This window comes from Sturnus vulgaris, chromosome 8 (assembly GCF_052056855.1).
Source record: "Sturnus vulgaris isolate bStuVul1 chromosome 8, bStuVul1.hap1, whole genome shotgun sequence".
NCBI classification, from domain to species: domain Eukaryota; kingdom Metazoa; phylum Chordata; class Aves; order Passeriformes; family Sturnidae; genus Sturnus; species Sturnus vulgaris.
The window spans coordinates 4,421,983-4,448,919 of NC_142250.1; the positions used below are offsets into that span (position 1 = coordinate 4,421,983).

At 43.8% G+C, this 26,937-nt stretch overlaps 1 protein-coding gene across 2 annotated transcripts in view; it reads left to right on the forward strand.

The window, feature by feature from the left end:
• The window catches only part of PRKG1 (protein kinase cGMP-dependent 1), a 361,647-nt gene that overhangs the window by 294,201 nt on the left and 40,509 nt on the right, over positions 1-26,937 (forward strand). For both annotated transcript variants that reach the window (XM_014882250.2, XM_014882251.2), the window contains exons 8-9: positions 4,877-4,942; positions 12,482-12,556. In XM_014882250.2, coding sequence (XP_014737736.1) covers positions 4,877-4,942; positions 12,482-12,556 — 141 coding nt within the window. The remainder of the gene's footprint in view (positions 1-4,876; positions 4,943-12,481; positions 12,557-26,937) is intronic.

Sequence of the window (26,937 nt, forward strand, 5' to 3'; positions counted from 1 at the left end):
AGACAGAGATGCTGGGCTTTGAGCTCTTATTGCTAAATTCGAGCTAATAACAGATTTTTCCTGTTTTCCCCCCATCTTACGGGTCTTGTCCTAAATGCTTTAGATCAACCTTATTAAGAATATTGTAACAAGGTCAGGTGTACAGTGCTGGAAGGTGGGAAAATGCATTAAAGAACTCAAATAGCAGCAAATTAGGAACCTCTGGATAGTCCTGTGGCATAATTTAAATGCCACCAGGGAAAACCTCATTTTTTATTTCTGAAAACCATCATTAACACCATTCTCATCTGATCTCAGCACTCATCTCCTGAGGTCCCACAGGACAGGAGGTTTCTGCCAGGGACTCTCCCAGGCAGCAGCAGGTTCTGTAGAGCAGCCACCAAAGACCAGGCACTGACCCACCTGCTCTGGGTGGTCCTTCGAGGCTCTCCAGTTTCCTGAGCCAAGAAATGGGGTTTTATCCTTGTTTTTAGGGAGGAGAATGGTGAATATCAGGAAACAACTGGATGTGGCTGCATCTATGGGGTCACAGAATGGTTTGGGTTGGAAGGAATCTTAAAGGCCATCCAGTGCCACCCCCTGCCATGGGCAGGGACACCTTCCCCTATCCCAGGCTGCTCCAAGCCCCATCCTGTCTGGCCTGGGACACTGCCAGGGATCCAGGGGCAGCCACAGCTTCTCTAGGCACCCTGTGCCAAGGCCTGCCCACCCTCCCAGGGAAGGAGTTGACAAAATGGGAATCAAAGACTGGACTTGATGACTTTGGAGTTCTCCAAATTTTATGAATTCTGTGATCCGTGTCTGCATCAATCACCTGGATCTGCCTGATTTCCATGGGGGAAAACCACCCCACACAGGCCAAAGTTTGGCTTTCCAGCCTTTCATCTTCCTGAGAACCCAACATCCATTTGCCATTGGCTTTGATATAAAAATACATCATTGGGATTAATAAACACAGCATGCTCTACTAAACTTTTATAGATTTTAATGTGAAAGTAATAAAAGGTGCCATTGGAAAAAGCTGCACTTGAAAAGCCATTTCATAAAAAACCTTGTAAAAATCCCATCAGGCATTAAAATCTCACTTCCTAAAAGGGAATGAAATGCAACAGGAGGGATTCGACTCCAAGGTACCCCAGTTTGAGGGCATGCAGCAAAAACCCCACGTGATTTCATGGATATTGGGAAAACAAAACATTTCTTGGAGAACAACAATTCAGCTTGTTGAGCTTTAAAAATATTATTTTACTGATTTTATACTCAATATAAGTATAATATAAGTATAAATATAATATAAGCAAAATGGACAACTCTCCAAATAGAAAATATACCAGCTCCCTCTAATACTTTGTTTTATGCCTTGTGAGCATCTTGTTAGCCCTCACTGACTGCTCCTAAAATATATAAATATATTTCTAGTCCCAGTGGCTCCAGCCAAAAGGTTTAGGCCCTGCCAAGGGTTGTACAATATTTACCAAAAAAAAAAAAAAAAAAAAAAAAAGCCGTTTGTAATAATTAAATTGACTGGAATATTTATGAAGCTGAGGCCTCAGGTCTTTTCGAGGCTCTGTTGGTCAAGGAAACTCTGCTCTGTCTTTACTGCACTGAGAGTTCTAAAAGTAAAAATACTCCCAGGAGCTGCTCCTGAGATTCTGGCAGTCTGGAGAAAAGGAGGCTGAGGGGGAACCTTCTGGCTCTGCACAACTCCCTGACAGGAGGGGACAGCCGGGGGGGTCGGGGTCAGCTCCCAGGGAACAGGGACAGGACAAGGGGAAACGGCCTCGAATTGCACCAGAAGAGGGTTAGGATGGATATTGGGAAAAATTCCTTTATAGAAAGGGCTGTCAAACATTGGAACTGACTGTCCAGGGCAGGGGTGGAGTCCCTATCCAGTGGATTGGGAGCAGTGGGAGCTATGGGGGCTCTGTTGGAACAGGACTTCAAGTAGTTTGGGAATGTAGGAAGGTAAAAAAGCAAAACAATAGGAATTACCTCAAATATTTCTACATTTAGGGCAAATTATGGCAGCCTAAGGTAAAACCATGAGACAGAGGCTGAAGTATAAACTTATCTCTTCTTAAATTGAGTTGTTGACAGCTTGCCAGAAGCAAAATTGTTGTAACTTCCCAATGTGGTGAGGTTGGCTAAAGATTCCAAGGAGAGAAACAGATCTATGCATTTCATCTCTTAAATAATGTCCTGGTGTTTCCAGTAGTGTGCTGACATACCTGGGAACATTTAGGAACGTGGATATTATTGCCACCTAATTCCACCGTGGGCTTAAGGAGCTGAAAAGGGCACAAGAGGTTTCCTGATGGGATTTTTGGCCCTTGTCCACAGCCAAGGATCTCCTGAGGGCTCCCAAATCCTCACCTCCTTGATTTCCACAGCCAAGAGCCCCGGCAGCAGCTGTGACCTTTGTGCAGGTGCCGAGGTCTGGGCTGGGGGAGCTGTAAAATACCAGGGGGTGACACAAAGCTGGGAGCTGGAGGGGATCAGGAGTGTCCAGGGGAAATGCTGGAGCAGCCAGGGCCATGGAGCACTCGGAGAGCGAGGGCGACTCCACGGATGAGAAATGCAGCTTTTCGGGAAGCAGCTCCGAGGAGGAAGGGGATGAAGGCCAGGGAGTGTCCAAGTCAGTCCTCTCCTCTCCTCTCCTCTCCTCTCCTCTCCTCTCCTCTCCTCTCCTCTCCTCTCCTCTCCTCTCCTCTCCTCTCCTCTCCTCTCCTCTCCTCTCCTCTCCCACATGGGGTGGTGGGCGCTGCCAGAAATTATTTAATTAATTGCTAATAAGTTGCACTTTATACATTGCACTTCTAATAGCTGCCTGTGTACTTAGTTCTGTGCTGTAAAAATAATTACTTGTATTTAATGCACTTGTAGTAATTAACTACCTGTTGCATTTAATGCAGTAATTACTTTTTGCTTGTTGCACTGCTAGCAGTTATTTTGCCTTTAATGCTGTGCATTTACTGGGAGTAACCTCTGCATTTAATATTTTGCACTGGTAGTAATTAGTTGTTTCATGTATTTACTAGTAATTAGTTTTCCATTTAATGCTGTGTGCTGGGAGTAATTACCTTTGTTTTTAATGCTCTGCACTTGCAGTAGTTACTGTCTCAGTTAATACCAGGGTTACTTGTTGCATTTAATGCAGTGCACTTGCAATAAATTCTGCATTTAATGTCTTGCACTTGTAGTCGTTACTTTTCCCTTCAAAGCTGTGCATTTACCAGTAGTAACTTCTGGGTTTAATGCTTTGCACTTGTAGTAATTATTACATTTAGTAATAGTGCCCTTATAGTAATTACTTTTGCAATTGGTGCAGTAATTTTTTGTTGCAATTAATGCCATGCACTTGTAGTAATTCCTTCTGCATTTAATGCTGTGCACTTAGTAGTGGTTAATTTTCCACTGAATGCTGTGCAGTGGTAGGAATTACTCTTGGACTTGTAGAAATTACTCATTGCACTTAATACCATGCACTTGTAATAGTAACTTCTGCACTGAAGTCTGTGCACTTGTAGTAATTATTTGTTGTGTTTAATGCCACCTACTTGTAGTAGTTACTCTCTCATTTAATACTGGGCACTTGCTGGTAGTTTCCCTTGCCTTTAATCCCCTCTTAGTAATTTCTTTCCCAATTAATGCCTTGCACTTGGAGTTTTTCATGCCATGAACTTCCAAGGTTTCATTGGCCTTTAATGCCATGGATTTCTGTACCTCCCTGTGCTGCAGCTGCTGACCAAAGTCACCTTCTAGAAAAAGATGGATTAATAGAAGATAACAGAAATTGCAGCAGTCCCTTGTGCATCTGAATACATAATTTCAAATTTTTAGTGAAAATGTTTGAACTGAGGCCACCAATTTTCTTGTATTTTCCTGGTCTGTAATCATCTAAGTACAAAACAGTAACCAAATAATGTCTGTGATCCATAGATTTAAAGGGATAAATGTCTTTTTGCGGCATCTGGGATAATGGGAAAAATGTGTTGAGTTTTAACAAGAATTAGTGGACACCAACAAGTTTGAATTCTCATTTTAATGGATCAATATATTGGCAAAAGCTGGCTACAGCAACTTAATGAGGAATTCAGTATTATCCATCCCTATCCTTTCTGTGTTTATCCAAGTTTTAGGAGTTAATAGAGATAATTATCCACTGCTATTCCTCTGCTTCTTTCTCCCTGCTTCAAATTAGCACAATGTGATTTATCAGTGGGGTAAATTAGCCCTAATGCTCACTTAATTCCAGGCCAAATAGACTCAGAGTCAGCATTCTAGCACAGGCTGGAATATTAATGTTCTTCCCTTGTATTTCTGCTTGCTCTGCTCTAAAGGTATGAACATGGAGAGATCTCCAAAGCAATTAAAGTTAATTAATGATGGCCTGGAAGGGAGCGTTCATGTGCATCACCTTTTTTTAACCATATTCCTGCTTTAATACCTCCAGTCTTTAAATGGGAATTTCTGTTCCTAACAGCACCTGTAAATCTAATTTTCTGCTGCAATGGAAGCATAGAGTGGTGTTCCAGCCTAAATGAATACTGTTTAGAAGAGGGGAGGTCTCTCTTGCCTGTAATCCACTTACCCTTGGAATATGGAAAGGTTGGAGGGAACTGGGATAAACTGAACCCAGAAAATGCAGCACTGACTCTTAAACACTGGAACACCGAATCAAACTTATGAAAATGAATTAAATTGATATTTTTATTAGTCTTGGAATCTTAGTCTTTTATTAGCCCATATGGATGATGAAAACAGCAAGGAAAAGGTGTGAAAGCCAGAAATTTGTCCTCAAAGTGCTTGAAGAACTCTTGTTGGAAATCTGAAGATTGCCATGGGAATAACAGAAGAAATGTGTTTTCTCTTGCAGGGAAGATGTCAGAACAGCCAATGTCATCGCAGCTGAAGCGGTCACTTGTCTGGTCATAGACAGAGAGTAAGTTCCTCCTTCTGCCTGGGGCTGGGGGAAAACTCCAATTTAAACCTTTTCCAGAGCTTAACGGGAGCCTTGGATCATCTTCTCTAGAGAGGCCTCTTAATTTGGGGTGATAAAGTCACAGAGGTGTCCTTGATGAATGGAGGGAAGGTGCCCCTAAATCAACCAGTCAAAATTCCATAGCGACAATTAGAATCATAGAAAGGGAGCTGGGTGTTACAGTGGGACACAGGTGGAGTTCACATCCTGAAAGGCATCAGCTCCTGGCAAATGTTGCAGCAGGCTGTTATCCCAGTCCACGTGGGGATGGAGAGTCCTTGGGAGAAGGCTACAGCCCTGCTGGGAGCTCTGTGGCTCAGAGGTGATACAGGAGATCAGAAGAGTAAAATAATAATTTGTATAGGAAGGTTGAGAGAATTAAGGGGGGATTAATCCAGAAAAATACATGCCTGGATGCTCCAGTGCTGCAAATCCAACTGCTCTCTGCATTTACTGGGAATGGTATTAAAAAATGACATAAAAATGACATAAAATGACATAAAAAATGAACATGATTCCTGGGCTGGTTTTCCTGTTGTGAAACACTGGCACAGACCAGCAAAAAGCATGGACACACCTTCATGGGAATCTCTCCATGGGAATGTGGTATGGATCTGTGAAACCCACAGAGAGGGTGAATAGGCATTGACTTTTCACTGCCTCCCCCAGTGCAGGAGCCCCAAGAAACCTGCAGGAGGCAGCCAGAAACTATGGAATAACGGCAAAAAATTACTGATGTTGAAAAGGAAAAATAAATCCATTGGATTTCTGAAGTATGTGGGACCCATCTCTGGGCCAGGAGCTTTCAGAGCAGTGTGGATTGTTGGGGTGTGTCTGGGCAGGGCCAGGAGCTGGATCCATGATCCCAGTGGATCCCTAGAAGCCATTCTGGAGCCCTTCTTGTGTTCTGGTGAGAGATGGAGTTCTGTGCTCTTTCAAGGCTGATCTCCATCCCCTCAATCCTGCTGTGAAACAAGTGGTTTGTGTTATCTCACAAGCCTCTATTTCTGGAAATCCAGTGTTCTGTAAAGGCTGAGCTGGGGAATACCTTCAGAAATCCTGATAAGTTCTGATTTATGTTAATTTATCATTAATTGCAAAACCCATGGTCTGTCCATTGAATACAGGTGGGGAACAGGTGAGAGCTCCTTTCTCAACCTAGAAAGTAAAACACCCAGCCTCCCTTCTCATGCTGTGGGGCAAAGAGAGGAAGAAGAATTTGATTATTTAACAAGAGAATATTTTAATAATCTTTATGCTTTTAATAATTAGATAATTTAGCAATCATTAATTCAGAGAAATAAAAAGCAACAAGTAATTTATGCTTTTTATTTTTATACTTGTGCAACAGATATTTTTGGTTTGCAAAGTGAAAGTTAAACACCCCAAATAATTCAAGTCACTCATTCCTGATAATTTTGCAGACTGTTCCTTTCCTTGTCTCCTGTGCCTTGTCCTCAGCATACAATGCCCTTGAAACAGTAAGGAAGTACAAGTTAAATTTAAACTGATGAAGCTGTGGTAAATCTACCCCAGAGATTCTATTAACACTCTGCAATTAGCAGAGTAACACTATTTATAAAATTCTTATTTATAGTGCAAGAAAAGTGACCCTATTGATATAGCTCAGAGCAGGCTGTCCTGTGTCCTGGACTGTGCTGAATTTCGTGTCCCAGCTCTTCTTTAGGCTGTTATTTTGTAGGAATGAAAACAGCAGGAGTAAAATTTCATGTGGAGATAAACTACCAGGACTTGTGACAATTTGGGAAATTGGTGAGGAAAAAGAACCATCTTTTTATTTCCAGATAGAGCGAATTTTACACCTTTTGGGTTGTGGTGGTGGATGCAAATGTTGTGTGACACAGAAGGCAGCAATGGGAGCAGGGAGTGGGTGCTCCCTGCAGCTGGAATCTGTTCCATGCAGCAGGAGGGGTGACACAAGTCACTGAAGCTGCCAAATATTTCCTTTTCCCAGACAAGCTCTTTGCCTAATCAGAATGGAACCACTGAAGCAGCAATTTCCATGCTCTGTGGGTGTCCCCATCTGAAGCAGCTCAGAAAAACTGGTGTTGGAGTTTCAAAAAACAAGTGATGGGAAAAGACCTCTTCCTTAACACATGGAATTCCTGGAGAATTCCAGTCTCAGTGACCAACATCACCCACTGGAATCATCTGCAGCAGGGTAACTCTTCCAAATTCCTTGTGAAAGGCTTCCCAAGGCATCCAAAAATTGTTCCAGCAGCCACACTCCCATCTCATTAACAAAGAGAGTCCCACCTTGGTGCCACAAGAAGTTATTCCTAAAGAGAGGTGTGAGCCTGGTCTGGATTTGCCAATATTCCCAGCAATTTTAGGACTGGTTTAGCTGTTGCAGAGTTTGTAGTTTGGGGGTGAATAATATGGGAAACTTTCATCACAGGGATGAGCCAAGAGCTCTGGGCAAGTTCTGTTTGAGAAGGGAATTGCTTAAGCATGAAAAGAGGGAATGCTTTGCCTAAAAGGATCTCTGGAATTTATTAAATATGTATAAACTGGCTACAGGGCTGAAGCAGTGGGAGTCAGAAATACCACAAGGGAAACCAAACTGGAGCTCATGATGGGTCTGTAATTACCAGATGATGTTGGTGCTGCCTTGCTTTTTAATTTCCTTGTGAAACTGGAAGAGGGCTCTTCCAGTCCCAAATACACCCCAAAGACTCCCAAAAAGTAGTACAGATATTTCTGTCGGTCTAGGAAGATGTGCTTTGCAAAGTGCATTTCCAGCCTCCTTTTCTGGCATAGGAATGAGCAAAATCCTGATCTAACAATGACAACAACCTGCAGGAAGTATTTGATGCATCCCATGGACTTCGTTCCCACTTGTCCTTGTCCTGAAAATATTTTTATGAAAAGCATTGGCATTTTTTCCATCTTGCAGTTGTGTTTTTGAGTCACTTCCTTTACTGGAATAATGAATTTCGGTGGGATTTGGTCCTTAATGCTCTTAACCCTTCCCTGTGAAGGTGGGCAGGCCCTAGCACAGATTCCCAGAGAAGCTGTGGATGCCTCTGGAACCCTGGAAGTGTCCCAGGCCACCCTGGAATAATGGAAGGTGTCCCTGCAGGGAATGTGTCCATGGCAGGGGTGGGACAGGATGGGCTTTAAGGTCTCTTCCAACTCAAACTTTTCTAGGAATTCTATGGTTCTCATTGGGAGCACCATTCATTTTGGTCCCCCAAGGAAGAAGACTGCCAGGAAAAAAACCAAAATATTGTGTCGTACTACCTGGTCAAGTGCATTTGAAAGAAAGAACTTGGAATTCAGAAAAAAAAATTCCAAGGAATTTCCCATTATCATAAAAATTTCAACACAGAAGAGGAGGTACAGTAATCCAGTGGAGAAAATGAAGTGAGAGGGTGACAAGGCTGAGGAAATGAGGGTGGGTGGCAGCCCTGTAAGGGATCACAGCACGGGGCAAGCTCCATGCTCAAGCTCTCTGGTGAGTTGGGATTGAGTTATCCAATGTTCTTCCTGCCAGCCATGGAGCACAGAACCAACTGGAAACTTCAAAAAAATCCACAAAATGTTTGTGGGAATTGTGGAAAAAAAATTTTAAAAAAAGGCCATCTGGATATCTGACTATCTGAGGGAATTTGGAGAATTTTGGAGAAGCCTTTGGATACTTGAGGAGCCACACAGCTCATTGCAGTCCCACCATTTCCTGCTGCTCAAACCTCCACTCTGGGGACACAATTAATGTTTCCCAGCATTTTTCAGATGGCTTTTAGGCATTTTTATTTCAAAGTGCTTTTTAAAATTTTTTTAACAATTCGTGGACTTTCTGTCTTTAGGACTTGCCTTGACCCTACAAGATCAAGGCTGTTGTTAATGAAGTTTTTTCTGTAGTGACACTGCAGGAATTCATCCTCTGGGAAAAAAGTTACTATGGGAGCTGCTCAATGGAATTGCCTCCAAATTGTTCTGAGCTTAGCCTTGTCAGAGCTCCTCCTGGTGAATTTCCAGGCTCCTTGGAGGGGTTATTAGATTTGTTCCAGAAGTACAGTTGAGGGAAAGTTAACAAATATGTGCTGGATTTGATGGATTGGTCCTTTAGGAAGTTGTCTGTAAAAGGTCTTCTGATAAAAATGGTGCAGACACGCCTTGAGCATCTGTTCTCTGGATCAGTTTGAATGAAGATGCACAGGCAGACTTTACTTGCAGCCCCTTTGTATGGAGAGAAAACAGGAGGGAAAGGCTTCAAACTCATTCCTGACGTTTGGATCATCACTGGCACCCTCAGGGACAAGTAGGTGCAACTTTACAATTCTTTTCTTTTTCACACCTACCTCTTGAAACTGAGAAAGCGTTTGAAAGTGTTCATGGCTGGTCCTGAACTGTCAGAATATTTACACTGAGATTGATTCAGGTTCATCTTTTATTTATATGGGATTTTTTCCCCTTCCATATAATTTATTTATGGCGCCAACAATGTTTTCCTGGAGCTCAGAGAATTAGCAACACTGTGGGTGTTGGGAGGACAAAACTGCCTCATGCAAACTGAGAGAGAGGAGCTGATGGATCAGAGCCAGGAAAACTCAAGGCACAGCTGCTGCTGACAGAGTTACAGAACTACCTGGAATTTACACTGAATGCTGTTTTTCCAGCTTCTCATCTTCTTCAGCTGTACATATCAAGAAGATGCTTTTTTTTTAAGGCAACATTTTAAATATTTCAGCTATTTTCTGCTTTTCCGCTTTGCATTTCCCATCATTGTCTGTGTTTCAAAACCTGGGTTTGGTTTTAATCAGGGAAAGCTGTGAGGTGTCAACAAAGGTTATTGGATTGGCCCTCCTGGCAAGGGAAATTGGAGAAACATGAAATAAAAGAGTATTATCTTGGCATGACTGACCTCATATAAGCTGAGCCGAGCTCGTTCAGTGGAGATTTTAGGGTTTGCTGCTTTGCTGTTTCTCCCAGTCGGAGCGAAGTTTATCCATGGAGAAAATTGGTTATGAGGAGAGAATAGAAAAAAAGAAGAGAAAAGACCACGAGGAGAAAAAAAATCTGAGCAATTTCTGATTGAATTCTGAGGGAGGTTGGACCGAGCCGAGACTTCAACAACGTTGAGATGGGCAATAGAAAAGGGGCTCAAGTGAAGTTTAATAAATTGCCCAGTACTAAGTCTGGCCTAAAATTTTTAATAAAAATTAAGGGGTTTAGAGAAACTGCTGTTGCTCCTTTCAGTGACTTTTTTTTCTTTGCTGTTTCACTAGAAAAGATTTATTTGCATTGCCAAAAACAAGGGGGTTTTTAACCCTGACACATTTTCTTAAGTAAACCAAGCCTAAATCACAATTTAGGTCCTAGGTGATCTTTTGGGGCCTTCCAGGATGGTGTTACTGTGTTAATTAATTGCCTAAATATCTGTTTGGGGTGCAGTTAGGCATTAATACCCCAATCCTGCTTTGTTCTCACTGTAGCCTTGCAAGGTTTAGCTTCATCTTGTGAGAACATTCCCAGCAACAGGAAGATAAAACCTGAGGTGTTGAAGGAGCTAAATTGTTCTTGTTTTCACTGTTGAGCAAGGATTTTGGGGTTGAAAAGTTACTCCCATTATTAACACATCCTAATATTAAAAATATTAGTAATTACAAGGCTGGTTAAAAACTACTGACATGAGTTTATGTGAGAACAAAGGGGTTTGTGCCTTCTCCTCCTCATTAATGAATTAATTAATTGCTTTCCCCATGCTGCATAAATTATCTCCTTGATTGTATGATTTAAAATATAATAAATCAAGTGGAGGGGAAGACTGGGGAAATTGCTGTGGGCAGAGGGCATTTCCTGAGCTGTAATTCTCAGCAGAGAATCCCAGGATGGGTCAGTTTGAAAGGACACACAGTGGGCACCTGGAGCCACCTCCCTGCTCCAGCAGGGCCATCCCAGAGCACAGGGCACAGCATTGTGTGCACACAGCTCTGGAACAGCCCCAGGGAGGAGAATTCCTCTGGAAAAGCCCTTACAGCAGCTCCAGATCCAAACCCCCTCTCCCATTTGTCACCTCCTGCCCCACAGTAATGGGGAGAATCCAGCTTTTTCCAACAGGATAATTGTGTCTCCCTTGGTTCTGCTGTGTTCTCTCTGCTCTCCACACATCCATGGGGGACATTCCATAGGGTCAGGCATCTGCTGAAGGACCTGCTCAGGACTGTCAGTGTGTCTGAGCCCTCCGGGGTCCCACTGTTCCCGTCCCAGGAACACGGAGTCTCCCTGGCTCACTCCATGCCTGGCAGGACATTGCATTTCCCCAGCTGCCCTGGATTTTCCTCACCTGCTAAGTGCCATTCATTCTCTTTGATCCTACAAATCCTCCTTGAGAAAGGGCCATATTAAATGTCCCCTTCTTATTCCTTAGGTCAGAATTGTGGCTGTCAATGGGGATTTTAGGTTTATTTCTTTCCTTTTTTTCAATGTTTCCGTTCATTTTTTCATCAACTTAAGGCAATTCCTGCTCTTCAGCTCTGTGTTTTGTGCCTCAGAAGTGTCAGGAGCACAGAAGAATTGCAGGATTTTCATTTGTGAGGCTGTGACCCTAAGGCGGAGATCAGTCAAGAGGTTCTGGTTTGCAGCAGTTCATCTTTTCAAATTTTTCTTCTTTGAAAAAAAGAAAATCTGTGTGCGACATGCCCACTGGGAATACTGGAATTGGATAGTAGAAAGTAAATTTTCATGTGGAATATTTTTGTTTGAAGGCATTCACTGATTTCAGTTACTAATTTATAGTTTTTAATGGAATCCCAGAATGGTGTGGGATGGAAGGGATATTAAGGATCATCCAGTTCCACCCCTGCCATGGGCAGGGACACCTTCCACTGTCCCAGGCTGCTCCAAGCCCCAAAGTCCACCCTGGTCTTGGACACTTCCAGGGATCCAGGGGAAGCCACAGCTTCTCTGGGCACCCTGTGCCAGGGCCTGCCCACCCTCCCAGAGAACAATTCCCAGTTCCCAATATCCAACCTGAATGCCCTCTCTTTCAGTTTTGAACCCTTTTGATGCGTTTTTGGATGCCTTTTCTCTAAAGATGAGAAAGCTGGGATCCACAAATGAAAATTTCATTCTGGAAGCAGAGGGATTTACAGGGCTCCTGGTTGGAGGACAGGGATGTGATGGTTGAGGTGCCACCACCAGCCACATTGGCACATTTACCCTGAAACTTCTACTGGAGGGTGAAAACCTTCAGCAGCCATTTCAATGGGCTGGATAAATAATTTTGGATTTTCTTGGTGTTGGTTTCTTCATCTCCAGAATTTCTGAGGCCTGGGCCTGGTGTTTCACTGGCATTTGAGGTCCAGCCCTGAATGCTGCCAAAAAGCCACACTGGATTTCTTGGCTCCCAGGTGGAATCTCTTCAGGTTCAGTGGTGGACCTGGCAGTGCTGGTGGGACTGGATGATCTTCAGGGTACTTTCCAACCTTGGTGTTTCAATGATTTTCCTCTCAAAGTGTCCCTTTGTCTTTACAGCTCCTTCAAGCACCTGATTGGGGGCCTGGATGATGTCTCCAACAAAGCCTATGAGGATGCAGAAGCAAAAGCAAAGTAAGTGCTCAGCATCAAGTCTCAAACTTGTGTTTGTTGATGGTGCACCAAAATTCCCAAAAAACCTTCCTTGTTCTCAATGCAATAATACCAAATAGCCTATAAAGGAGAGATTCCTTCTCTGGATGGAGGAATTTTCCTCCTCGTGTCTCCCTGGCTCTCCCTGTCAGTATGGAGATGGGTCTCCTCTGGTCAGTGCCCAAAGCCAGGCTGTCCCAAGCTCCTGCTCAGTCACAGTATTTGAATCCAGTGGATCTTCCAGAAATCCTCTTAAAATATTGTGGGGTGAGAAACTCCAGATCTTGGAACTGTACTTGAGGAATTGTTGTTGAGGAAATTGTTGTTGAAGGCATTTCATTTCTTTAGAGAACTCTGACCTTTCTCAGATGCTTTCCAAAGTCAAATATGTTTTGAGACAAAGGATGGGAATTTGTCATTTGGAGATAAAAACTGGAGCTGCCTTGATGTGAAGCAATATATTCATCTGAAGTCCACAATAAATATTCATTCCTTTCAGAAGGGAGCTGTAGAGTATTAGATTAAAATATTTTTTTAAATCTCACTTTTTATTCATTCTCGAGCTGCAATTTGATTTTAATCTGTAATCTTGGACCTCTGATTCTATCCCCATGATTCAGGCTTTTCAAGAGGATCCTGTTCTGCTTTGGGAGATGCTCAATATCAACCAAACACTATTCAAAGACAGAAGTTGTTGAAAAGAAAATGAAATTTCCTCTATACAAAATTTCTTTAGTCTTCCTCCCTCTCAATTATTTTGCTTTTATGGGGATTTTTTTCATAGCACATTAAGGAAGGGGAAGAGTGTTTTCTCAAAGTCAAATGCTCTGAGTGACTGCCTAAATTGCAGATTCCAATCAAGTTATACATAGAAACTTCTCATTAAACCAAAGGGGCTGGAATGGCGTCTGCTAAAGGTATTGGGCACCTCTTGGAGTGAAAGTGAGAATTCCCAATTAAGTATTGATTAAAAATAACTCTTGGTTTGTTTCAGAAACTAAGATCCATCTCAAAAATCTTCAGTTCACAAGAAAAACTTGTTAATCCCACAAAATACCCTCAGATTTCTCTTTTCTTATCTTTGAGGGATATTTGAAATATTGTATTTAATTGATTTTAAGGTATTAAAAGGGTTGCATTTTAGATTGGAATACTATTTCCCTGCCTCAGATCAAATGTAAGTTACCTTCTTATAAAGAAGTTCCATTAAAAAGGTTAAATTCCCTAAATTCTTGTTGACCCAATTAAAATGGTGGGAGACTACCAGCTTCCTTTACCATCCCCTATAAAAGGGGATTTGGGGCATGGAATGCTGCAGATAGATGGTCCCAGGTATCCCAGGGTAATCCACTTATTATTTTATATTAATTTTTGAGTGTTCCTATATGGGTTATATTGATTTCCATCAGAGCAGAAGGGAAGAAAACATTGGAAATAAACCTGGGGAATTTTGGATTGGGTCATAAACAATGTCATGGTCACAGAAGGTTTTTGAAGGTGCCACCACAACCCATCCAGCACCAAGAAAAATGTGCCCTTCACACATCTATAATTTTAAGCTCTATTATTGAGTATTTATTATCCCAGGAACGTTGGGGATGCAGGTTGAGGAGATTTTGAGGATAGTTTGAGGAATTTTAGGATCTGCTGTAGATTGTGGGGGAAGCTGCAGCTTTGGACCTCTTTGGAAGAAACTTTCCCTTTTGGGAGCCACTGAGTTTTGACCTTCACATTTTTGTGCTTTTATCTTCTCCAGTCCTTCCCTTCTAATGCCAAATGTTTCATCCCAATGGAAGGGCAAGGCCCTGCTGATGGCTAAAAGGCTGAACCAATTAATTTTGATAGCAACTTTTTAATCTTCAAAGTCAGAGGCCTGTGCTGGAGCCCTCTCACTGCTGTTGTGACATTATTATCCCATCTTGACATTTTGCCTTGGACAGAGCAGGAGGGATCAGTGTTGTCTGCCTGGAAAAATATCCAAAAACCAGAATGCCCTATTGAAAAACAGTGTATTTAGCAGTCAATTTCCATATTCCTGTTTGCTGAGCTCCTTGAAAACCAGCAGAAAGATGGATAGAGGAGGGAAAAATTGTAAAGTTCCTTGGAGAGAGACCCCAGAGGACTTGTGAACTCTTCCAGAAAGTTTTGGTGTTCTGCAGTTACCTCGTGAGGCAAAACTCCTTGGGAGAAAAGTCTCCTTGGCAGCAAGTTTAACCTGGATTCCTTTCCAAGCAGCAGTTAATTAGCTCCAGCTAATTGTCCTTCAAGGGCTGATTTTTTTTTTTCCGAGGGGAGGTTTGTGGTAGGGAAGAACTCAGAACATAAAACGAGGCAGGTTTGTGAGGCTTTACACAAATCCCATGGAATGTTTTTGCTTGTCTTTTTTTTAGCTCACATCTCCTTTTCAGAGCTCATTGGCAGCAGGGAAAAGGCCTTGGGATGCATCCCATGGATCAAGTGGATCAGGTTGACCAAGACCAGCTTGGGCAGGATTAGTCTAGTGGGAGGTGGAAGGGGTTGGAACGAGATGGGCTTTGAGGTCCCTTCCAACCCAAACCATTCCAGGACTGTAAGTGCCCACAAAATTAGTAGGCACTGGGTTTTTTTCTCATTTCCATGCTGGAGCACATCACTGGAGTCACAGAGCTCAGGGCATGGCTGGGAGGATGTTAAGCAGAAGTTACAGGCTTGGAATATCTTTCCATGTATCCATCTGTCCTCCAGGCCTGGAGGATCTGAACTACTTATTGAGTTTATTCTTATTTTAGAGACATTTTCCTGCTTTTTGTCAGCTTGGGGTTGGCAGTTCCCTTTAATGTCCATCCTTTGTGTTCCCTGTCTTAAATCAGTAATTGCAGACATGCCATCTGTGAGACCAAGATTTTAATTGTAGGCTATAATTTTAATTATAGGATTATGTAGACTATAATATGAATTATAATATTCTACTCCTCGAATATATTCAAATGACTTAATGAATTAATTAACTAATGAATATTAGAGTTGCCTCCTAAAAGGGGAAGGAGAGAGGCAAATTTGCTTCACGCTCTGAGGAAATGTGAATCCAGAAAAGCAGCACTCGTGTCCCAGTGCCAGGCCCAGCCATGCTGGCATTTAGGGCATGAAGGAGATGCCCAAATAACCAGAATTATCTCAGTGTAGGTTGCTTCCAGATGGAGCCACTCCAGCAGCTTCCATAAATCCAGGAGGACACAGCAGGCTGGTTTCTGCTGCAGCTGGTGGTGCCAAGTGGGGCAAGGTTCAGTGACCCTGTTTGCTCCAGGCACACCAATCCTTCCTGCTGGGCTCTTCCCAACCCAGGAACTCCTGGCGTTGATCCTGTGCAATTACTGAACGCTCTCCAAGGTTGGAAGGGTTCCTCTCTAGGTGGTGCCACCTTTCCACGGAGCAGCCACACCACTGAGGTGTCCCTGGCTGGGACAGCTGGCAGCTCCCTGGCTGTGCTCAGCCAAGCACAGCCCCCAGCAGCACTGTCCCAGTGTTCCCATCACATTCCCAGCTGGCTCCCAGTGCCAATGTCCTGTGGCAGCAGGGCTTGGGATTGATACCCAGCTGAAGCCTGGACTCTGGCACCTTTGTGCTGTTGTTCCAGGCTCTCTGCAGTTAGAGATTGTTCTGACTGCACTTTTCCCTTGGTTTTTTGTTGATTTTTTTTTTCCAATTCCAGCTATGTTGCTGGGGAAATGTCTGGATAATCACAGCCAAAATTGGCTGCTTTTCCCAGGGCTCGAGAGGACAAGGACCTTTATTTAGTGTACGATGCCTTTCTGTGTCCTTGCAGCTCCTGCCCCAGAGCCCTTCATCTTTCTGGAGCTGTGTTTTAATGAAGAGCTTCATTAACAGTTGGATTCAAAGATCTGAGAGCTCTTTTCCAACCTGAATGATTCTATCCAAACCCTTTGTTTTAGTCCGCTTTTGTAGTGCCCTTTCTCAGTCCCTGTAATGTTCCTTTTTTCACCTTACCCCCCCTCTCTCACTCCATATATTCATAAACAGCATCCCAGGAGTTAATTGACTTAATTTTGTTGCAGAGGGTGGTTATGAATATTTTATATACCTATGGAAATGAAACAATATAAAAGTACAAAGATATCTAAGGAAAATAAATAAAGGGTAAGAGGAGAGAGAGGAAAGATCTCACTACCCATGGATCCAGAAATGAGACTTGGTTGTTGACATCTGTGGGTCAAAGTGATGGTCACAGTCTTGATCCACTGAGGATGAGGAAACATTTCCATAAACATACCGAGGCTGGATTGGCCCTTCAGCTCTGTAAAAAGGAGCAGAAACCAGCTTATCTTCATGGAAACTCCTGTTTTGGTGTGATGGAAAAGCTTGGGAAAGCTTTGCCTTCAGATGCTGCCTCTGCAGAGCTCTGTCCAACATCCAGCCAGCCCTGGGGCTGTGTGGCTAAAACAGCCCTGGGCATTAGGGAAGGATGGTTTTATTTGGTTTAGAAATACAGCTGAGATAAGCCAAGAAATATTTTAACCCCTGCCAGAAGGGAAATGGGCAGAGTTAGGGTTCCAAAATGAGAGCTGCCAGTTAAAGAGGATGATTTAATGAGGGTCTGACTTGGTGCTGGGCCAGAAAACTTTGCCTGAAATAATTCACCAAGGCATTGAATGTCATTTTTTTCTGCAAGAGACAGTATTTGCTGGCTTTGCAGCATCAGGGAGCTGTGCTGAGGGGCTCCATCCCCCTCCGTGTCCCTTGTTCCCTGAATTAGGGACCATCTGGGAAGCAGCTTTTGCCTCGGCTATCCATGGTGCCAGACTGGGGAGAAATCCCCCAGGATGTGCAAAAAGCTGGCAAAAAAATCCTCAGGGTTATAAAAAGCAGAGGTTCCAGTCATTTCTTTTAAGTTGTGTAAATAATTAAACCCCTTCTCCTCCCTGGTGAGGGCTATGTGGAAGCAATAACTGATCAGTTTGTGTGAGCTGGAACATTTGCTGTTCAGAAAAACTGAGAATTTAGGTGGCTTTATTTGGCTTGAATATGGAAGAGCTTTTTCTCTTCCTACTGGAGAGTTTTGCTTTTCCAGCATTCAGCCTTAAATAATTTGTCATTCCATCCTGAAGCCACTGGTATTTTGTATCCAGGTCTATCAGATTTTCCTGATTGCTGTAGTAAATAGGGGTGGAATTAGAAAACATCTCAGAAATAATTTGAAAATGTGAGAGCCCAGCAAGAGACCATGCAGGATGATGTCCCTAGGTGAAGGTGAATGCTAAATGTGACTTTGTTGTTTTAGGGGGAGTTGCTGTTTGTTTGCAGACTTGAATTATTCACACAGAGACCACACCAGGCAGACTTGGTGGCTGCTTCCCTCTGGAGAAAGAGTGCTGGGAATGCTCTGTCACCCACCAAGGATAAGTGAAATGACCTTTGAAAGTCAGGTTGTTTTATTTAGGTAACAATCTCTGCGCTTTCTCCTTGCTCAGCTGACCTTTGGATGTGATAATGGGCTGGGGCAGATGTCACATGGAAGCCTTGGTGTGGAAAAGTCAGGGCCTCTGAAGTGGACTGCTCTCCCAGCAGCTGGCTGCATTTGTTTATGGAATTGGGGCTCTCCTCTTTGTTTAACGGAATTAGGGCTGTCCTGAGGAAGCAAAACTGCAGCAGAAATCATCCCTAGGATAACAAATTCCAGAGGGAGCGGAAATGCAATGTGGATGCCTCCATGTGCTTGGCCATTCCAGCTGCACGTGGTGGGAGCACTTGATGGTCTGGGCCTTGGAGATATCAACCATTCCTGTGGCATGGATGGGAATCCTTCTCTCAGGAGCTGCTGGGAATATTCTGCTAATCCCAGGGCTTGGAGCTCCGTGCAGCGTTGGCTTGGTGCTTAAACCAGAAGCCTTGGCCAGCTTTGAGGGAGAAGTCAAGGCAAAGGCAGCGTTAAAACATTTCCATGCACCCTGGTGGTGTAAATTGGTTGTCCAGCACATTTTGGAGTCGTCCTGAGGATTTATCTAAACAGCTTTTAAGGATTACACCACTGGAAGTTGGGCTATTTCTGTCCCACTGTTATCTGCCAACTTAAATAACAGGGAGGCACTTGAACAAAATGTCATACAAATAAAATGGAGTGATTCTGCTGCTACAGGGAGCCAGTGGTTTTGGAACTGCTGGAAACAGGTGTGGGATCATTTGTGGCTTTCCCAGCACTGCAGTTCCCTGCTAGTCCAGTTCTGCTTGGCTGTACCTCAGCAGCTCCTACGAGCTCAGACCTAACTTTTATATCCAGGAGTTTGTAAGGGAAAGGAGAGGAGGAGATGTAGAGCCAGTGAGAGATGAAGGGCAGGTATGTTGCTGGTGCTGGCACACAGGGAAGGTTTGGCAGGAAATTATTTCCTTCAGAGGGAAGCATCAGGGCAAGAGGTGGGATAGCATTGTCTCCCTGCTGTCAGTTTGTCTCGGCAGGGCTGGCAAAAGTGTTGCCAATAAAGAAGTTTCTTCCCATTCACCCAAAAAACTTCCCATGCTAGGATTTATGGGAATAGCTCCAAGGTTTGGAAATGCTGGTTGTTTTAACTGCAGGGAGATGGGAAGGAGTAGAGAGTGGAGGCTCCTGTTTCAAAATGAGTGAATATTCATTGTTCTCCCTGCAAACATTGGTGAGTGTGGTACCCAAAAACTGTCCAGCGAATTCAGCTGACCCCAGGACAGAAATTGTGTCACATTGGAAGATGAAATTCAATCACCCAACTGTGAAATGGAAGAATTTAATCCCATTTTAAGTGAAAAACCCAGTGCAGCCTTAACTCCAAAGCTGCTGCCAACACCTCTATCTCACCCGCAGCTGAGGCACCAAAACAAACCCTTTTTTTTCCTCCCTGTAGAAAAAAATTGCTTTTCCTGATGGCTCAAATTGCTTTCCATACATAGCTTCCAGTCTAAATATAGTCCCCATTTCAGTCAGGATTTATATCCTCATCTCATCCTTACCTGGGGAGCCCTTTCCATGCCTAAAGGGACTCCAGGAGAGCTGGAGAGGGACCTTGGCCAACGGATGGAGGCACAGGACACAGGGAATGGCTTCCCACTGCCAGAGGGCAGGGATAGATGGGATACTGGGAAGGAATTGTTCCCTGGAAGGGTGGGCAGGCCCTGGCACAGGGTGCCCAGAGAAGCTGTGGCTGCCCCTGGATCCCTGGAAGTGTCCAAGGCCAGGCTGGACTTTGGGACTTGGAACAGCCTGGGATAGTGGAAAGTGCTCCTGCCCATGGCAGGGGTGGCACTGGATGATCCTTAACATCCCTTCTATTCTAAACCACTCTGGGGCTCTAGAAAAGGATTCTGGGATGGGTCTGCCTTCCCTGTTCCCAGCTGTGGGACCCACAGGATGTGATGCCCCCATCTTTGGGATCACCAGGAAGGTGCCAGCCTCCCATTACACCGAGTAATGGGGTTTTATTAAAAAAAAATTCAAAAATCCTGGTGCTTTAGTGGATCCTGAGAAACTGCCACCATATGATATTATTATTTTTCCCATGTGCTTGTTTGCAGCACTTGGAATGCTGGAATGGTTTAGGTTGGAAGGGACCTTAAAGCCCATCCAGTTCCATGGACAGGGACACCTTCCACTAATCTCAGATTGCTCCAAGTCCATCCAGCTTGGCCTTGCACCCGATTTAGGGCATCCCAAACCCCACACAGGCAAGTGCACTTGGTTTGCCTGGCTGTGCTCTGTTCCACTTACATTGATTTGCCCTCAGCTACATTTGCTCCATTTTCTCAGTGCCTCACTGAGCGCTCCATGAAATGATTTGAGAAGTGTGCTGAGCTCTAAATCTTTAAATCATCTGTAAAAAAATGTGAAAAAAAAAAGAAGAAAAAAAAGAAAAACTGTTCTCATTATTTAGCTGATCTCACAGCTTCTGCAGAGGTATAACAAGATGAAACATCAGAAATATAGATAAGATGACGTTGTGAATATGTGTGATAGCTCAGTGCCTGTAAACCTTGACAGAGGAGATGAAAGCCTGATCTGGCCCATTATGTTGGACATTAATGTAAAACTACCTGGAGATTTTTAATGGAGCTTTTGTTATTAAATTTCTGATGCGATTTAAAAGCCCTTCATTCATGACTGTATTTAAAATTATTTTAGTGATGGCAGTGAGGTGTTTCTGGCTCTGTCTGCTCAGCAAAGCAGCACAGGAAGATGTGTTTGAGCCCTGTCTTTGCTATCTCTTGGTTTCCTGTCATTTTCCTATACAATTGTTAGGTTGCTCTGTGGAAAACATCAAATAACATCATTTATTGATCACAGAGCGAGGGAGTGGTGCCATGAGCTCCAAAGTGTGCAATTGGAGTCTGCTCAGCTGCTGATAATCTGTGTTAAACAACTGTGCTATACCTCCCTCAACTCCTTCAGAGCTCCAGGTCCTGGTGCTGATCTTAGTCTCGGATTAAATCTCAGACCTGGGTGCATTTCCATCCCAAGATGATTCCTCAGCAAGGTGCATTCCTCACACACGGATTGTTATTCCTTCAGCCCTTTGGAGGCTGCTCCTGTGCAGGAGTGATCTCATTCCTCTTGGAGAGCAGCATGGAATTCCCATGGCTCGGAGCTCTTTGAGGAGCCTGAGATGGGAGCAGGGCTGGCAGCAGGCCAGGCCAGGGCTGGGACTCTTGGAGCATGCAGAGAAATTGCCAGGGTGTCCCTGCAGATGCTTGGCACAAATTAAAAAGCCGCCACTCGGCTGCTTTGAAACATCAGCTGTGCCCTTAAATTCCCCCACTTCCAGCTTCCCAGTCATTTCCTATGCTCAGGGAGTGAGTGCCTGGAGTTCAGCTTTGAAAGCTGCTTTACCAACCCCACTGCTCCAAATCAGCTGTTTTAATAATGATGCAGGAGCTGAGTTGTCATATTTTGCATCTGGGTCAGATGCAGACATGAAAATATTTAAGAGTTGAGCAAGTGCTTAGTGAGGACGTGACCTCCTGCTTGGAAAAACAGCGGATCCAGGATAAAATGCTGCTCCAAGGCTTTTGCTCCCTGCTGCTCACACGTGCCCTTGCTAAGTATTGAAGCTGACATTTAAAGCAAAAAGGATTTCCTCTCATATTTTATGGTTGCAAAGGGTAAAGTCCTGCAGGAGTGAGCCTTGCACCGATCACAGACCACACTCAGCACTTCCCAAAGTCCCCTGAAAATTAAATATCATTGACTGCTTTTCTTGCAACCAGCTAAAACTCTGGTCATTTGAACTTCCTTTTTCTGAACTTGGAAAACGCAGCAGCAAAATGAAGAATACTTCCTCCTGTTTCTATTTGTGTTTCAACCTCTCCATTGTTTCTCAGGAAGGCAGGCTTTTATCAGTGCCTCGTTATCCAGGACAGCTCCTTGGAAATGGGAAAACCACTCAAACTTCTCAGGAGAGATAGGGGAGGTGTAAAGGCTGGGAACAAGTAGTGCTGTACCTTCCCTTTCCTGGTGGGCTGGTGATGGTTTGAGGTGGGAGTCTCTCGACTCAAGTGTCCTTTTCTGTGAAGCTCTTTGCATGGCCTCAAGCATTTTGCAACATTGTCTTAAACACGGCTGGGAGAAAGAAATTCAAATATTTGTTTGACCTGCAGCATCTCCCGTGCCATTTAATAGAGGAGCTGAGCATAAGAAAGCTTGGGAGGTGCCAGGGGCTACATTGCTCAAAAACTCAACAGGAGCTGCTCCAGTGAATTCCCTTTTTGAGTCAGTGAATGTTGAATGGCACAGCCTGGCTTGGAAATGAAAATAATTGCAAATAATTCAGCTATTTGAAAGCTTTCCTAATTTTCCCCAAGTTTCAGTGGATGGCATTGCTTGGAAAAAGAACATTTCTAGTAGAGGGCATCACTTCTTCTGCTGCAGGGGCTCAGGAGAGACTGAGCTCTGTCACCCTTTATGAGAAGGCACAACAGGGGTACCCAAAGATAAACACTACTGGAATATTTGTAAATGGCATTGGAAGTGTCTCTAGGAAAAAAAAAAAAAAAAAAAAGAAAGATTCAATCATCTTTTATTATGGTCTTCTAAAAACTCTCAAGGGCTTGGAATAGTTTATAGTCCCAGTAGCATCTCTCTCCCATTTCCAGTGTTCCTGTTGGGAAGAGTCCTACTGTCATGTTGAAATCGAATTGGTAATTTCAAAGTGATAATTTTAAATCAACTTGATAATTTTCCTTAAGTCCTTCATCACTAAAAAAACCCTTTTGCTGTTAAAAAATAAAATTATCCAGGACCACTTTCAAGATAAATCCAAAAGCATCCAGCCCGCTCTTTCCTCAGAAACCCATTCTTACAGTACTTTGTACAGAGAAATTCAATCCTTGTACCAATACCCATTTAAAATTTTGAAGTCCACCTGAGAAGGTCCTAAATCAGTGCTTGTTACCCCATTCCCACATTGCAAAGCTCCAGTGTTGAGGCATGAGAATCCAGAGTGACTTGGGTTGATTTGGGGGAAGTAAGGATGAGACCTGTGAATGAGGAGCTGGGGTTTTGCTGCCTCCAAAACTGAATAATCCAGAAAACAGCTCAGTTTTCAGAAGAGGAATTGACCCTTTCCCAGTGATTGGGCATTATCATTTTTGTGCCATCTCTTTATTTGATAAGGTGCAGCCTTATATGGCTCTGCCTTTAGAAAAGCACAGTGCCCATTAGTGATATTTATTTGTCTAATAAAACACAACATTACCAGCTTGGACCTGTTCATTTGTATTTTACACTTCTGCTCTTTACTCTCAGTTTCTATGGGAACCTGGGCTGTTACAGCAGTGGGAATAAAGAGATGAGGAGAAGTCTTGGAAAACACAACTCCGTTTCTCCACTGAATTGCCAGGCACAAACACTCAGCTTAGAGCCAAATAAACTGGGAAGGGAACAATCAAGGCAGGAGAGTTGATGATAATCATTGAGTCCCTCCTTGCTAAAACATCTCAGTTATGCTTTTCTACTTGGAAAATCCAGGTGTGATGCTGAGAAGTTGGAATTGAGGAGGAGATAGCAGGTTGTGGTGCTTGGCTTTATGGCTATTTTAGTGCAGAGTGCTCCAGTGCAACTAAAATTTTGTTAAACACCTCTCTTTCTGGTGTAATTAATTACAGCTGATGAGGTGGAAATGTGATTAATGTACAATTCTGTACATGAGAAACACACTCCAGGTCACCCATTCCACGGGATTCTTCAGGATCTGCTGCTTCTCTCAGTGGTTAATGCAGATGAACTGAAATAAGGAGCAGAAAATAATTAGGAAAATCCCCTTAAGGACATTCCTTACAGCACCATGATGTGAAATCTGGACAAGATGCTGGACTGAGGCTTGGGCTCGATGATCTGACAAGTCTTTTTCAACCTAAATGATTCTGTGTTTGCATTTCAACCTGAGAAGGATGAGGGTGCAGTGCTCTGAATACAGAGTGTGTTAACAAGGTGAAGGTGAATTTTACATCTTCCAAAAGGTCTGTGTTTAAAATCCAGCAGATTTGGTGAGGATATAAAAAACAAAAAGGCTTTTGAAACAGTTGTCCCAGAGAAACTGTGTCTGCCCTTGGATCCCTGGAAGTGTCTAAGGACAGGTTGGACAGGGCTTGGAGCACCCTGGGATAGTGGAAGGTGTCCCCATGGCAGGGGTGGCACTGAATGGGCTTTAAAGTGCCTTCCAAACCATTCCATGATTCAGGGATTTCAACACAGTAACTTGCCCAAAACCAGCAGAGTCTCTGATGTTGGAGGCTCCAGGAGAACAGCCTTTTTTCACAGGCCTTGGACTGAAATTGGCTCGTCCTCCCATCCCTGAATCCAGGGGAGGGGTTTGGAGCCCTGGCAGCTTTGGAAATACCATGGCTGCTGTCAAAAGGCCTCACATAGAAAGCCTCAAAACCCACTCTGCTAAGAAATAAACAGAGAACCACATATTTTGTGCCTTAATAAGCTAAAACAATGGTACCTACTTAAAAAGCCAATTTTGATTTAGTCCTGAGGGATGCAGACATTCCTAATCCCCATGTATGGCTTACAAAGGAGCTCTGCCCCCCCCCCCGGCCTTGCCTGCTGTTAATCAGGCTGAGGTGTCTGACAGGAAAATCTCAAAGAATTATGTATGTTTGGCACAAAGCTGAGTTCAGGCCTCCCCTGATTCATTTTCAGTGGAAGGGAAGCTCATTTGAAACCTCCACTGCTAATTCCAGGAAAGGAAGAAGGCATTAAGGCTCTCCTGGGAGTTTCAAGTGACAGCAGAGCCATTAGCAGAAGGGAAGTGCAGGAAGATGATCTTTAGCAGAAACCACATGTTTGGCTGTATAGTTCAACTCCAAGAATCACTGTTTACCCCCTGGTAAAGGATTGTTTTATTACATTTAAAAAAAAAAAGTTTCTGGGTCTCTCATCCTCTCAGTGAGCAGCAGGTAGAGTTTGGGTATTTCCTAAAGATGCTAAAAGAGACAGGAGTAAAACCTACTTGTAAAGGAAGAGATGATCCCCTTTGAAAATAAAAATGGGCTTTTGAAAAGGTTTTGTGCAGTCTGACCACTGGAGAAGTGAAGACCTTTGTAAAGAGTCTCTCTCCATCTTTCTTGGGGAATCCCTTCAGAATCTGGAAAAGCACAATTAGAGCTTTTTCTCTCCAGGCTGAATAATCCCAGCTGCCCCAGCCTTTCCTCCCAGCAGAGCTGCTCCATCCCTCTGATCATCCTGGTGCCTCCTCTGGACTCATTCCAACAACTCAAATCCTTGCTGTGATCTGGGTTTTGTCTAGAATGCTCACACAAAGGGATCATCCCCTTGGAAGAGATGAGATTTCTGCAGGAAAAGCACAAGGAGGGTGTGTTTGATCTGCACTGTTCTGCTCCTTCTTGTAGCACCTTTCCAGGAGCTCCTGCGAACCCACCAAGCCTCCAGAGGCTGCCAGAGTATTCCAGGGAATATCACCACACGCTTGCTCTACTTCTTCACATGCTTTCTGTTCTCCTGAGGAGAAAAATGTGCCTTTGACCTGATCCCAGACATCCCATAAGTGATCTGTCCCAGGGTAAAACTCCAATGTATCTTCATTTTCCACATGTGGAAATAGATTTAAAGAGAGGAAGCAAATCAGCCAGAATTCATAAAAAAACGTCTGACACCATCCTGCTCTCTCCCATCTTCTGGAAACTACTGGCAGAGAAGGAGCCCGAGTGGGAAGAGCTTCACCTGCAGAATTATTTCCCCTTTAAGAAGCTAACACTGGGTCTTTGTAGCATAGAATTAGGCTGTAAAAGTCAAGTATCAAATGTGGAGAGGAGTTCCTAGAGCAGGGTGTGTTCAGCATTATCCCAGACATTAAACATTCAGATAGTCCAAAACCCCCTGGATTTTAGTGCAATTATGTCTCCCTTTACTAAATACGTCTTGAAAATGCTGAATTGTGGACAATTTTCAGGATGGAGAGTCCCAGCTTGCTCAGCCATAACTCCTGTGATGCTGTAGTTTATATAAAGCCAGACTGTTTCCCTGCTGCCTTCTTGGTGATCCCTGACATTCCATCCTTCTTTTGTCCATCAGCAAGGAGCTGATGCTTTCCTGGGGTTGTCTTGAGAGGAACTGTCATCCCAGAGCCTATTTTTGGCATGGGAAGTTTGGGTTATTTTTTTCTATCTCTGTTTGATTTCATCCTCATTGGAAAAGCACTGAGGTGCTTCTGCCAGGCCCTTCCCAAGGTCCTTCTGCAGCTCATTCACTCTATTTCTTTTCTGCTGCTCTGAGTGGCTGAATGTTCACAGAAACCTCCTAGGAACCTTTATCCATCTGAGTTTTGACTCTATCAAGAAGCAGCAGCCCCAGCCTCAGGGTCACAGGTGGTGGCTCCTGCTCTCCAGAGCAGTTATTTCTCCATGAGAAGACCTCTCCTTTTGTCTCCTGGCAGCTTCGTGTCTTTAATGGCATTTGCTGGGGAACATTCTGAGAAAACTTTTGGAAACCACATAAACTCTGTCAAGCAGATCAACCTTAAGTGTGACCACTTCAGGAATCTCCATATGTCCCATTGTGGGACATAGTAAATCAATTTTATTCTACTCTTGATGAGAGTTGTCACTAATAAAGATACAGACAATACAGGCCAGAGGTCCCTGTGTCAGCTCTGCAAGACTGTCACAGAATCCCAGGATCCCTGAGACTGGAAAAGCCCTCCCAGCCCATGGAGCCCAAGCTGTACCCGATGCCCACCTTGTCCCCAGCCCAGAGCACTGAGTGCCACCTCCAGCCCTTCCTTGGACACCTCCAGGGTTGGGCACTCCAAACCTCCCTGGGCAGCCCCTCACAAGGTCTGAGCACCCTTTCCATGCAGAAATTCCTCCTGCTCTCCAACCTGAGCCTC